Source organism: Pestalotiopsis fici (assembly GCF_000516985.1).
Source record: "Pestalotiopsis fici W106-1 unplaced genomic scaffold PFICI_Scf_2, whole genome shotgun sequence".
In the NCBI taxonomy this organism is placed as follows: domain Eukaryota; kingdom Fungi; phylum Ascomycota; class Sordariomycetes; order Amphisphaeriales; family Sporocadaceae; genus Pestalotiopsis; species Pestalotiopsis fici.
The window spans coordinates 5,396,021-5,409,529 of NW_006917092.1; the positions used below are offsets into that span (position 1 = coordinate 5,396,021).

The window sequence follows — 13,509 nt, forward strand, 5'->3', positions numbered from 1 at the left end:
GGCTAAGTGTTCTTCGCACTATCCCCCATCTCACTCTCCACGGTTATATGCTTATGTAGGAACAACCCCCCACCCCCGCGGGAAAATATGTTACTAATACGAATATGATTTACATCTGATGTTAACATCGACCAAGGCTGTGATGGTTGATTCCGTTGGAACCCTGCTAACTGCATCAAACACCATGCATTATCCCTTGTCATCCCATGCTGTCGCTATTCTCGGCTAGAAATTCGTCTGTATTACAGCGGGCAGCAAGTCATGGCTTCATCTTGACTGGTGCCGACTACCTCTGACCGAAGATGATCGCTTAGCCTTGCCAGCCATTTCCATGACAAGCAGTATAGCACAAGGAAATGGAGGGCCTGGAGAACATTTCTCCAAAGCAAAACTTCATGGTATGCAAGCTAGATAGTTGCAAGAAGCGAAACATGCCGCGATTCTCAACTCGATAGCATGATGGTGCAACGGCTTGAAGACCACACGGTCACATAGAATATGGCGAAAAGTAGGCTCCCAGAAGCAGGCAGAATTCAGCAACAGGAATTTCATCCAGTTGAGTCGGGGTTCAACCTTCTGGTCCCAGCATAGCCCCACTCTGCATGTCAGCGTAACGTAGAGTAAAACGCATTAGACTATCGAATGATTAAGTGAATCATCTCACTTGCATATTTACAGCCTGCTTCGAGTGACACACATAGGCTTAAACGAGTTACTCAGCCTCATGCCAGCTAGTCAGTGTCGTGAGACATCTGGCGAATTCCATTGAATTGCTCGTGCGGGGACAAAGATTGTCTCATCTACATGTCATGTATTCATTCCGTGATGGTTATTTGTGTAAAAAAGGTACATTTGCCGACATTGAGCCATTTGAATATATATATATATATAGCCTGTGGAATATTATCCTTAGCATACTACCGACCGTATTCCTTCATTATACTTTTCAACATACACTGGACTCTGCTACGAGACCACTGCCCCTTCGCAATAATTGCAAACTGCAGTGAAGATGCTGCCAAATAGTCGAGGATGCGTATCTGGACATGCTGATGGCAGTGCTGGTCCTCATCCTCGTGCTGGTTTCATGATATCGACTTTGAAGCTGAGCCAGTCAGCCAGAAACGGATGCCTTTGGTGTACCATCTATTGGGAGGCCTTCAAACGTATTCAAGGCAATCGCAGACCAGAAGATCAGGAATTCATCTACTGGAGATACAATGATGAAAGCTTTTTTGAGCCATGGTATCAACCTGGCGACGTCAAGATACAAATCTACATCCAAGGTAAGTTGCATTTTCAGCTCGGGAACAGAATACCATTTACATGATGAGTGGCATCTAAACTAATGTGTACCACTATAGACTCTCGGGAAGATTTGAATGAAGATTTAGTATGTCAATTTCCTGTCAAGAATGTCCTTAGTGACAAGACAGACTCCGACGCCACTTTGACGCAGATTAAAAAGTGGCAGGCCGATTGTTTCACCAGTCATGGGACGTGCCACCCTGCAAACTCAAATACCTTGCTCCCCAAGCGCTGCATCGATGTCAGCAATGAGAGCACCATCCAGATTGTTGAGCGTGGTGACAATGCTCGGGCACAGTACATGTGCCTCTCGCACCAGTGGGGCAAAGAAGAAATGCCCCTCAAATTGACAAAGGATACCAAGGATTCCCTTTTCTCCGGTATCAATGCAAACGAGCTCCCCAAAACCTTCCGAGATGCTGTGAGTGTCACCAGACGACTAGGATGCCGTTATCTCTGGATTGATTCTCTCTGTATTGTGCAAGACGACAAAGATGACTGGGAAGAAGAAGCTGCGAAGATGGCATCGGTATATTTCAACAGTCTTCTGACGATCGCCGCTGCTGCCTCATCAGGCCCAACAGATGGTCTTTTTGAGTCCCCAGATGTACGACTCATGGACAACTTACCCCTCGAGTTAGACCAGTCGGTTCTCCCATTCCCCGTGTACGTTAGATGTGAGCCGCGATTTGAGGTCGGTCATTTGGCTGGAAATGAGGAGTGCGGCCTATTGGATCGCGGCTGGGTGCTCCAAGAACGACTTCTCTCTCCGCGAATCGTCTTTTTCGGGGCGAACGAGGTTTCTTGGGAATGCATGTCCTGCAAGGCATGTTCTTGCGAGCCGATATTCGCCCCATACAGACTCCAACAATATTCACCGCGAGAGCCGATGAACCCTAAAGCTGCATTCTGCCAAGCCTCCAGCAACGAAGGTCAGGCGCAAGGTATGGACGACGGACGACTCCTGGAGGCCTGGCACAATGTCGTCAATTCATACACCGGACTTCGCTTGACCAAAGCCACAGACATATTTCCTGCTCTAGCTGGCTTGGCTAAGCAAGTTAAGACAACACGGGGTAATGACCAGTACATGGCCGGCTTGTGGAAAGACACAATTATGCATGACCTTCTGTGGAGGAGGCGTGTATTCGGTGACTGGAACCAGTCTATCTGGACCGACCATTATGACCTACACAACTGTCTCGATGGCGGGGATCGGGGCAAGAGAAAGTTTCATGCAAGAGTGTGGGACCAGGACATGTCTGAGATCCGAACCCAAAAAACACTCAAACACAGAATCGCACCTTCTTGGTCTTGGGCATCGCTTTATAACCAGGTTGAGTACGACAGAGAGACGAACTTGCGCGACTTCAACTTGATTGATCTTGAGCTTGCGAAATTGGTCGGGGTCGACTGTGAGCACAAATATGAGACCGGCGCTCTGGAAAGCGCGGAGAACTCGTTCATTCGCATCAAAGGGAAGACAGCCGAGGTGGAGCTGCGGCATGTAATGGTTGGCAACGATTTTGAGTCTCGTCTCATGTCGAATGGCTGTGTCATGCCTTTCTCAGGAATAGATTTAACATTCCCGAGAAGACCTCCGCAGGACGGCACGGCATTGACTTGTCTACTCATTGCCACAGGCAAGATCAAGGAAAGAGTTCATATGAGAAGAGAACTTGGCCTCGTGTTGCTTGCCCAGGACGACAACTCGAAGCCTTGCCATTACCGAGTCGGCATGTTTTCCCACTCGTACCAGATTGGGAAGGAATCTTCTGTATTCGACGCTGTGCAAAGTACTAGTCTAGTCCAGATATTCTGATGTGCCGGATTAGTGGTAATACATCAGTAAGCTTGCATCCACTGTTCCAGATTAGGGAATACCAGTTGGGGAAAATCTCAAATAAATTATGGAGTGCCGATTCTCCTCCTCCTATATATCGAGCCCCTCTTGAAGCTGGGCTCCTGCCGACCTGGACACAAGCGCTGGCGGTTCGGTTACGTGGAAGACATAGCTATACTATCAAGCTCTAGTTCCCTAACCTAGAGTCTGGAGAGGGAGGTACCTGACGTTGGGTGCATTGAATTTGTGTGGGCTTTTTCAGACCCGCCAAAACCAAGTCCATCGGGTGCATTCACTGAAGACTTACGGTGCATTTAGAAAAAATCCACGAAGTCGAACTAGATTGATAAGAAACTTTGACACTTTGGATTCTGATCTCGTAAGATTACACTGATAATTATGAACGTCATTATCTCCCTGAAAATCAAAGCCCCCCTAAATAGCAGTGTCAAGAGTCGAATGTGGTATGTCCAGCCCACCTATATCATTAGCATCATTCTCCTGCAACCCTGTCGTGTAATGAAAGTCATCATCGTAGTTTCGCAGTGTGAAAGGATAAACGTCGGGCCCGAATTTGGTCGCTTTGTAGCGGAGCATTAATGTGCCCAAGGCTTCTGTCATCTTCGCATCGATATCTCTAAGCTTCAGTATCAGAGCCTGCTTGTCGAGAGAATCCAAGCCTTCCATGCTTCTGCTTCTCTTCAATATACAAAATACGACATCTTTGGACCTGGCCGCAAAACTGTACTGAAGAGGCGTTGCTATAGACTGTGGCATACCTTGCGGATCTGCGCCCGCTTTCAGAAGAGCTTCTGTCATAGGTACGGAGTGGAAGGCGACGGCCAGATGCAACGGCACCAAGTCTAATGGGAGAGGGTGATTGGGATCCGCTTTTTCTTCCAAGAGCAAGTCCACAATCTCTGGTTTACTCTCCATGATTGCGACGTGTAATGGTGTCAAGCCAAGGGAATCCTCTGTTTCAACCGAAACCCCTTGCTTGAGAATACTCTTGACATCCACAAGGTCCCCGCTCAGAATTGTATCTCTCAGCTTCCTGGCGAGAGAGTCAGTGTGGGGGATGTCTTCGGCAACCTCTTTCTCTTTTCCCTTTCTCTTGCGCTCATGTGCACGCTGAAGGCGAGATCTCTTCGTATACTCGACAAAATTTCGTAATATACGACGGCTTTCTTCCTCCCACCATCGAACTTGTGGCCTGTCTTGTCCTAGTGTACCGCGACCTGCTGGGTTGAAGGCATCTCTTTCGGTTTCGGCCGCTGCATTACCAGGCCAAGGCTCTTCCTCTGTAGAGGTCCAGGTTCTGAGTGTCTCCATGATCTCCATGACTGCTTGGCTCACTCTGGGGAGCTCTGTGTCTCCGCCTCCCGCTGTCTGCGGAAAAGAAGGGCCTTCTTTCACTAGCCCGATTTCCGACAATCGCTTCGGCCATTTGCCTACCAATTCGAAGGGTCCAATTGAGATCGGACTCCGAGGATGTGAATTCTTACGGTTCTCTTCATCAGGCGCTTCTGTCTTTAAATAAGACATGAAGGCCATGAGCTGGAAGATTTGTTTTGAAGCTTCCGGGTCACCGAACACCCTTCTGGCGCCTTTCGCCTTGAACAACTGAAGGATCGTATGAAGGTCATTATACCAGTTACACACCGCGATGGAGCCGCCTGAAGAGATCTCTGGAGGCTCTGGTGCAGTGGCTTTTAGCGTCGCAAAGTCAACGGCTGTCATATGAGATACAAACTCGCTGTAGTCTGGGAAGGAAGAAGATTCAACGGGGGCGTTGACATCCACATTCAGTTCTCTGCGGTGAAGCAGCATCTGAACAATTTGTACATGTCCAAAGCAAGCTGCAATATGCAGAGGGAGCATGCCGTGCAATCGGCAGATGTTGATTTGTGACGAGAAATCTTCCAGGCTCAGAAGAAACTCCATCATCTCGAGGTCGCATCGCTGATCGAACTCTTGCATTGGTCGAGGGCGATAGAGTAAAAAGCTCCAGACAGGCATAACCGCCTCACGGCCAGGTACGATGGAAGGTGCTTTTATGAAGAAGTGTAAATTAGAATGGCGAACAATCCATCGAAAACTCTCGATGAATCTCAAGTCCCGTCGGCTGATCCAGTCAAACCAAATGGGAGACTGCCAATAGCCGACGCATCCTGTGAATGCGTCTTGGTTGTCCCTTTGAGCGTACGAATTGATCAGATCCGCCGCTGCGATGTTTTTCCGGGCCAGGGCGTGCACCAGGGGTGTGAAACCCCGTTCGTCCAAGCCCTTCCAGTCCGAACCCGACTCCAGTAATGAGCGGACATAGAGAATGTTCGGAGAAGAGCAGGCGAAATGGAGGGGACCGCCTTGCCAGCAAGATATATTGTCTGAGAAGCACCCAGGAAAACTATGGAGCAGGAAACTGAAACAGTTTTGGGCATCATTAGAAATCGTGACCGACCAGATCGGCAACAATCGTAGAGATATTGTTATATCGCCAACGACCATTGTTGGGTTCTCATTCTCGAATAACCAGTGATCAAAAAATGCGACTGTCCACGAGAATTCTTCGTCTTCGCGCATGCTCCTCTGCTTATCCTCAATGATCAATTGTAAGGCATCGACATCGTCGCGCCGAATTGCAAGGTATATAGACATTCGACCGCCCCACGTCAGGAGTGTTTCCAAAGTTGCTTTGCGTGCTGTCCTCCAATCTGGTCCATGCCTGATCTTCTGTTGGAATACTTGATCGATTGAGCTAGATGACGTTTCTGTGGAACCGGCGGAAGCGATCAGTGTGGTGAGAAATGGCTGAATATCTGTCGGGATGGGTCGGTCAGGATCGGCTTCCCACATGCTGTGATTGTCCTGCTTGAGTAGTAGCAGAGCCTCCATTAGTTCGTGGTATAGGAAGATGGCACTCAGTACCAAGGCCCCTGGGAAGTCGGGAACAGGAGTATCATGCTCAATATGCAGGCAGAAAATCTCCAGTGCTAATCTCTTCTTCCCACGAAGTATGGACCATGAGAGAGCAGAGCCGTGGAAATTGGTTGAAATTGCGTAAAGTTCGACAGGCGCATCCGGAATCAGGCATTTGGTGAGGAGTTGAAGGCGAGCGCCCTGCGAGACTGAAAGCCTGGCGAGGCTAGTGGCTTCAGCGTCTGACAGTCGTGATTGAGCAAGTTTGAACAGGAGAGTTTTGCAGTCCTCTTTCGCCATCGTCTGTATGTGTTGTTCGATCTCTTCGATGGCGCCAATTTTAAAGGCGTCCTCAAGGCTGAGAGGGAATCCACCATTATACTCCTCGCAATGTTCAATGTCGTGTAATTCTTGAGCATATGGAGGACATGTGTTCCTGAACAAAACCCCTGGACTCGAGGTTGAAGCATGAAGAAATGCACGCGACAATTTGCGCATGATTTCTCGAATTGTCTTGAAGACATCGGGCCAGCGGTCGGCAAGACATTGCAGCGCCATATGGGAGCCCGAAAGCGTGAGAAGACAGAGGTTGAGGCGTAGTGGGAATTGCGATTCAAGTTTGCTTCCCATGAGGAGAAACGGTGCCATGTATACACACTCTTGTATGCCCTGAGATGCCGCAATATGCATCCACTTATGACTTCGAAGACCATCGTCATCGTTGGCGCTGATGGATTCGAATTCCAAAGCTGCCACGTACTTGGCAAGTTGTGTTTGCACCCGGAAATCCCCGTGGCCACGAGCGGCATTTGAGATTGGCTGCGTCCAGGGGCTAATACCCTGAAGTGCCGCACATAATAGTACGGAGATAATCAAGTCTAGTGACCCTTGAGCAGCATTTTCTGCAATGTCCAAAACTTGTTTTGCAATAGCGTGAAGATGCTCAACTGTATCAGATGACTCGGAAATGCCGATGGCTTGGCCTTGCGAGTAGATGCTCCTGATATCTTCTTCACATCGTTGGGCGATGATCTTCTTGATCAACATACCATCGCCCTCGACGACAAAATTTGGCCATAGACGCTGCCAGAAGTGCTCGTTAGCTGGGGTCAGATTAGGCGAAGTGATGCTACGTACCGATCCTGGTCTTGAAGTCCTAGCATGGTCCGGAGACTCCGGCGAATTCTGAGAGTCCAATGTTTCCTGTCTGCATGGAAAATCAATATCCAAGAAGCCTGATAGTTCAAGAAAATATAGTGCACCGACATTAGATTGCGTCCAGTAATGCTTGCCAGGTCATCCAGAAGATCAATCAACTGTTCAGGCCTTTTGCTGGGGTCAACTTGAAGAATAGGCGTGAGTATGTTCATGATCATAGACTTGTCGTCTGGTGCAATAGTGTCAAGCCTCTGATCTAGTGCAGATAATACTCTGTTAGATTCTGTATCGCATTTCATTAATGTGATGATATCCTCGCCCATCCCTTCAGTATCAGGGTGAGGTATGAATGCCGACAGGAAACATGATGACGGGTTTATGAGTCTGCCTCCACCATAGCTTCCGCGATCGGGGTATTTAGCCCAGAGGCTTGCCACAACGAGGCCATAGGTGTAGATATCAGCTTTCCGCCAATCCGAGGTAGTATCCGAGAATGGTATGATGAGTTCTGGGGCACACCAAATACGCGTAAAGTGAACTGGATTCGTGTGATCCTGGACTTCTACACTCCCGCCAAAATCTGCAATCTTGGCAATTAAATCTCGCCGAGGATCCGAATAGGCAGACACAATATTGTTTGCTGGCTTGATATCGCCGTGAACGAAGCCAGCTTGATGAATAGCTTGCAGACCGGAGGCAATATCAAGCGTTATATACTGTTTCTGTAATCTGGTCGGCGTAGATCCTGGCGTCCTGATGATGTGATCAAGAGAACCATGTGTTCCTAGTTCTGTAGCAATCATGGGATAAGGACTGTCCGCACTCCAGCCTATGAACAGGAGCGCGACCAGGTTGGGATGGCCTGAAAGACAAGGATGGCTAAGCACTTTCAGCTCACGGATTATGTGGCCATACACAGATTCGCGATCCTCACGGGAAGGTGTAAACAATCTACTCGAACCCGGATTAAGATCAATGTTCGTTGTTCTCGGAAAATGTGTAGTTGCAGTATGAAGCCTTACTTGAATACTTTGAGCGCTACGATAGTCCGATCCGACGCAGTCTCAACATTGAAACCGATGTGGCCATTGATAGCGTGCATCCCCACTTCGGAGGTAAGTCCCCCCCCAAGTGAATATACATTTCTGCTAGATGTCGGAGTGAAACGGAATCCCACTTCGGGAATTACTCTGGAAGGGGTCCCAGAGTCTTTTATCGTGGACAGAAGATCGTGGAGGTTCGAGTTCTGGTATCTCTGATGCCGGCTTGAGTGACTGCTCCGTTCTGAGCCAAGTTCGAAACTTCCTTGATTGCCATCGGGCGTAGATGATTGGAGAGATATGGATGAAAGGAGTGTCGCCACTTCCGACTCAACTCGACTAGATTGTTCCATAGTCAGAATGGCAATGAATGTTACTGAATTATAGCTGTCAAAGTCGTCCTTTTGCTAGCTCCATTATGTCAAGCTTATTAGGGCCAGAGGATCAAAGGATGGGGAGCAGGAGGAGACGAGAGGCGTTGAGTAGAGGAGAGAGGGGTAGGCGCCACTGGGATGGAATTACGAAGAAGGCCGCCGCACATGCTCCTTTCCTGCCTTGCAATCTATGTTTCCGATTGGAGTTCCATCCCGTCCTTCACTGCACTTCCAAGTTTTCTACTTAATACATGTATGTCTAGATACATGACCTGCGTGTCGATATGACTCTACGCCCGGCGTCTGAGGCGGGAGTAAATTAAGGTTTTGCGGCATGGGCGATATTGAAGTTTAATACCGCCCGATGCCACGGAGAGGAAGTACTTGGGCACAATTGCCATGAGATTATGTAGACGAGAATTGCCAACCACATATTACCTGCTCAGACATCTACAGGTACCTGCTTAAACTAGTACAATATGCATAGCTGATCATACCTTGGGACTCTTAAAGTTGCAAGGAGTGGTTTCGGGACGCCACTACATAATGCGCATCGGGCGGGCACCTCCTGTTGTTGAGCGAGCACCCAATCCATCTATGACAACTCTTCAGCCACTGCTCTCCCACAAGACAATATGTCCGTCGACCCGATTTCGCTTGCATTAAGTACTGGTGCTATTGCACTTGCTCTGAAAGGCGCTATTGACACGGCCCTGTTCGTTGAGTCGTTCTTCGATAGAGATATGATAAGTTACGGCTATCTAGAAACTTGTTACAGCACTGAAAGAGTCTGGCTACAGATTTGGCGGGAGACTTGCAACGTCTGCGAAAATAATGATGGCATCTTGCAGGAGAAACCAGAGTACCTGAAAAAACAGGTGATTCACATTCTCAATACTGTCCATGATTTGAGCCAGGACGCCAAAAAGATGATCGACAGATATCAGATTGTCGCTCCGGAAACTTCAGTCAAAGATTTGAACAAGGTCGTCAAGTCCGGACATCCATCACAGACCAAGAATGTCGCCGATTTGAGACCAAACTCGAGGGTAAGATGGATCATCAAGGGCAGGGCCGAGTTCGAGCAGATTATACGCCGATTTCGTGAGCAGAATCGTGACCTAGAAAGACTGACCCTCGGGCCTGGAGCGCGGGATGGATTAGCCTCGCGTGTCGTTTCCGGGATCCCAGAGTCTAGTCTCGCAGGGTTTGCTCAAGGATTGCATATCGTGCCCAAAACCAATATTGCGCTTGCAGCTTCAGTGAAGGCTCTTCAGCCATCATTAGAAAATCAGACCCTTACTTCAACTCAGTTGATGGGAGAACGACTCAAAATGGTTGGCCCGCAAAGCACTCGAGACTCGGCAACAGGAATGTTATCATTGGCGGACGGAAGCCAGGCACCCGTTTGGATCGAGTGGATCATACTGGAGGATGGACAAAACAGCAACACCAACGCCTACATCAGCAGGATCAATTCTCTGGGAGGACTATTGGAGCGGGTCGGTGATCCTATGCTACATCTCCTCCCATGCCATGGCGTCTTTCGCGATACAAACTATCAACAAAAATATGGAATCCTTAGGCTAGGCTACGTCTTTGGTGTGCCGCAAGGAAACGACTACGAAAGCGATCTTGTTGAGAGCCCGCCAATATCACTGAGACAGCTCATTGACGGATCAAATGATACCGATAATCGCGGTCGACTGCCGAGACCTTTCCTTGGCGATCGATTTCTACTCGCCTACGATTTAGCGGCATCTTTCGGTCTTTTCCATGCCGCTGGATGGCTACACAAGGGTCTTCATGCCGGAAGTGTGACCTTCCTCCAGAGGTCTACGCAGCGCTCCTCAGCCATAGAGTTGCGGGATCCCTTTGTGACAGGCTTCCAGTATTCCCGTCCACAATCAAGTGAGTCTCTCTCTCGTGGACCACTTGAAAACAAGGACCTCGACTATTATTATCACCCGGACGTTGGAAGAGGCTTTACCAAGCGCAGAGATCTGTATGGTTTAGGTGTTATCCTGCTGGAGATAGGTCGCTGGGGTCTTATAGCCGACGCTGTCAGCGAAAGGAACCGGCCTCAAGATCGCCAAGCTTGGCACACTTTCCTAATGAAAAAGGCCGTTCCAGATGTAGGATGGAGGATGGGAGAAAGATACGAGAAGGTGGTTCGCGTGCTATTGGAGTGCAAACTGCCAGGAGACGAGCACGATAAGGATTTCTATTTCCAACAATTCCAGGAAAGGGTACTCGAGCCCTTGAGCTCATGTAGTGCTTGAAGGCTGGATCGGAGGTGATCTCTTATAAAGCCGGCCACAGGAGGGTGCTGAGCCTACGAGTATTCCATGGCCACCTCCGTTAGTTGCTCTATTGGCATATCGCGGAGGCATAATAGCTGCCCCACGCCATCCTTGTCCCCGCAATCAACCTTTTTAGCTACGGCGCGGGTGTGAATCTCGGTTGTGTTACTCGTGATATTCAACTATCGTACTAACGTAATCAGTATCTACCGCAGATCACCTGCGTCGGTATATAGTCCCTCTTTAGCACCTCTATTTTGTAGATCAGAGATCAACTCAGACAACTTTTAATACTTCCTCGATCATCTCGTCTTCAATTCCCCTTCACATATCGGCTCAGGTGAGATATTTTCACGCGGAACTTGACCTTTCTTATGCGTTCCCAGACTTCTTATTAGTTGCAGAACTTCGTTTAAGAAATAATTTGGATTCCACCGGTGGTATAAATCAATTTGAGCAATATTAACCGCAATCAAGGGATCGCTATTAATGGCACCGATTACTTAGGTATCTATCGCTATGATATAATATGGATAAGGGATAGACAGATTTAATGCCTAGAAGTAATCACGATGATTTAAGGTGGCTTATCTCGAGGACCGAAAGGAGCGGTCTCGACGGTTGAATCCATTGGTTGCTGCAAATATATTGTTGGTGACAATTTGCGACCCCACAATCTCCAATAAGTATTTGATAGGTGTGATTTACCTAGGCTCTGCGGTGATAACATGCGTCCGTTGCTGCACGTTTGCTGTTGGTGACAATATGCATAGTCCTGTTGGATGCACCAGGTGAGTTACAGATACCGGTGCTTCCTAGGCATGGAACACTCTGCATGTCTGGATTACTACCTCAGAAAACGAGGTACATGCACGATACTAGGTTACTAAATACATTAACACATCTACTTCACTGCCACACCATGCTGTCTAACAAGTCTCCAGCGTATAAATAAAATATTCATTATTAGCCATCGTACAAGAATCCATCCATTCATGCAACTAAAGTGTTGGTCAGGATGCCTACCTATTTACGACCCCGCTAATAGCCATGGCAGTAATATCCACCACTTTGCTGCGGGCATATGTAGGGACTTCTAGTGCATACCTAGCCAAGCGTAAGTCACTTAGCTGAACGGCGTCTACCCAGTACAACACCATTCTCAAAATTGTCTATTTGTTTTCCCTGGATTTTTTAATGGCCACCAATTGCCTGATGAAGTATCGGAAGAATAAAAGGATACCTAGGCATGTATTTACTATTATAAGATTGAGTAAATTTGAGGGACAACGGGGAGTGGTTCTATCCGGACTGCCAATTCAGTATACCGCACAATTTTGTGGATTCTGGGGAAGGCATCAGGGTCACAAAGAAGTTATTTGACGATTTAGTGGAGATCTTAGAGGATGTTGAGCCAGGAATATCCGAAAACATTATATCCCAAAGATAAACATAGTTTCATCGATATACCCCTCCTTGTTGCATTATAACAACATAAGTCAACATGATATGTCTGTTATTGTATCGAAACAAAGGGGGCATGGCTATCACCAGTTCCACAGAATCTAATTATGGTCAAGCCACGTGAGTCTGACTCCATGTGTCCTTCACGAAGTCAGCGCATCGCTCCGCTACCATGTACACAGTGGCCATGGGCTGTGCAGGGGCCGCAGATGGGAGAACGCTTGCATCGGCGATTCTCAAGTTCTTGAAGCCATGCACCAGCAATTGGCTGTTGACAACTCCGCCCTCATCTTCGGCGGCCATACGGCAAGAGCTCGTCAGATGGAAACTAGGACTGATGTACTTTTCGATATACATGTCGAGGTCATGATCTGATACCGATCGCCAATCGCCTTCTCTCCAAGCAGATTTATTGTTGCCACCCGGTGCACCAAATACGTTCGATTCATTAAAACATACTTTTCGCCTGCGCTCGTCCGCAGCTTAGTAATATCCTCAGAACGACAACCGTGTGGGTGCATAGCCTTATAATAACATGCTTGTAATACCTCCACCTTGAGGTGCCAACTTCTGTCCCGGCGGCTCATCAGTGCGTCCCGATGCGACTAAGCGTTTAACCTTGTGTCAGACCGAAATAGCCGGTAAAGGCGAAAGCAAATGAAACTAACAGCCTAGACCAAGCCCACCACAGGTTATCGCCATAGTTCAGCACGACAAAAAGGTCGACGATGCCGAGCCAGGCCACACCCATCAGAAGGATATCGAATTCAGCGAACTATCGACGCCAATAAAAATAATGCATCAGGAAACCGAGAAGGACGATGCGGCCCTGGCCAGCCTGCCAAACGGGCCAGGTCTCTGGAATATTTGCAATGTGAGGAGGCAAGCCATAAAGACTAATAACGCTGCTGGTACCTCCTAAGGGGGTCATGACAAGACCAACACAATTCGCAAAAGCGAAATAAAGTGCGGGAATATGGCCAAGGCGAAAATTCCAGACCATCTTGTGACCTCGTGGTGTTGTATTGCTTTGGTTTGCGTATTGGACTGGATGAAGGGCACAGGCCAAGGAGTGGATGGGGGCAAAGTCAGAGATGGAT

At 48.3% G+C, this 13,509-nt stretch overlaps 4 protein-coding genes across 4 annotated transcripts; 2 read left to right on the forward strand and 2 right to left on the reverse strand.

Moving 5' to 3' along the window:
- Positions 1-1,012: 1,012 nt before the first annotated feature.
- PFICI_03814 (uncharacterized protein) lies at positions 1,013-3,130 on the forward strand (the record flags this gene model as incomplete). Its single annotated transcript, XM_007832395.1, has 2 exons — positions 1,013-1,286; positions 1,365-3,130. The coding sequence occupies 2 exons, from the start codon at positions 1,013-1,015 to the stop codon at positions 3,128-3,130; spliced, it is 2,040 nt and encodes a 679-aa protein (XP_007830586.1).
- Positions 3,131-3,586: 456 nt separating this feature from the next.
- Positions 3,587-8,031, reverse strand: PFICI_03815 (uncharacterized protein; the record flags this gene model as incomplete). The annotated part of the gene is made up of 3 exons (XM_007832396.1): positions 3,587-7,153; positions 7,208-7,277; positions 7,337-8,031. 3 exons carry the CDS (start codon positions 8,029-8,031, stop codon positions 3,587-3,589), a joined length of 4,332 nt encoding a protein of 1,443 aa, XP_007830587.1.
- Positions 8,032-9,277: 1,246 nt separating this feature from the next.
- On the forward strand, positions 9,278-10,924 carry PFICI_03816 (uncharacterized protein; the record flags this gene model as incomplete). The annotated part of the gene is made up of 1 exon (XM_007832397.1): positions 9,278-10,924. The coding sequence occupies one exon, from the start codon at positions 9,278-9,280 to the stop codon at positions 10,922-10,924; it is 1,647 nt and encodes a 548-aa protein (XP_007830588.1).
- A 1,596-nt stretch (positions 10,925-12,520) lies between these two features.
- On the reverse strand, positions 12,521-12,766 carry PFICI_03817 (uncharacterized protein; the record flags this gene model as incomplete). Its single annotated transcript, XM_007832398.1, has 1 exon — positions 12,521-12,766. The coding sequence occupies one exon, from the start codon at positions 12,764-12,766 to the stop codon at positions 12,521-12,523; it is 246 nt and encodes an 81-aa protein (XP_007830589.1).
- Between the last annotated feature and the right edge of the window lie 743 nt (positions 12,767-13,509).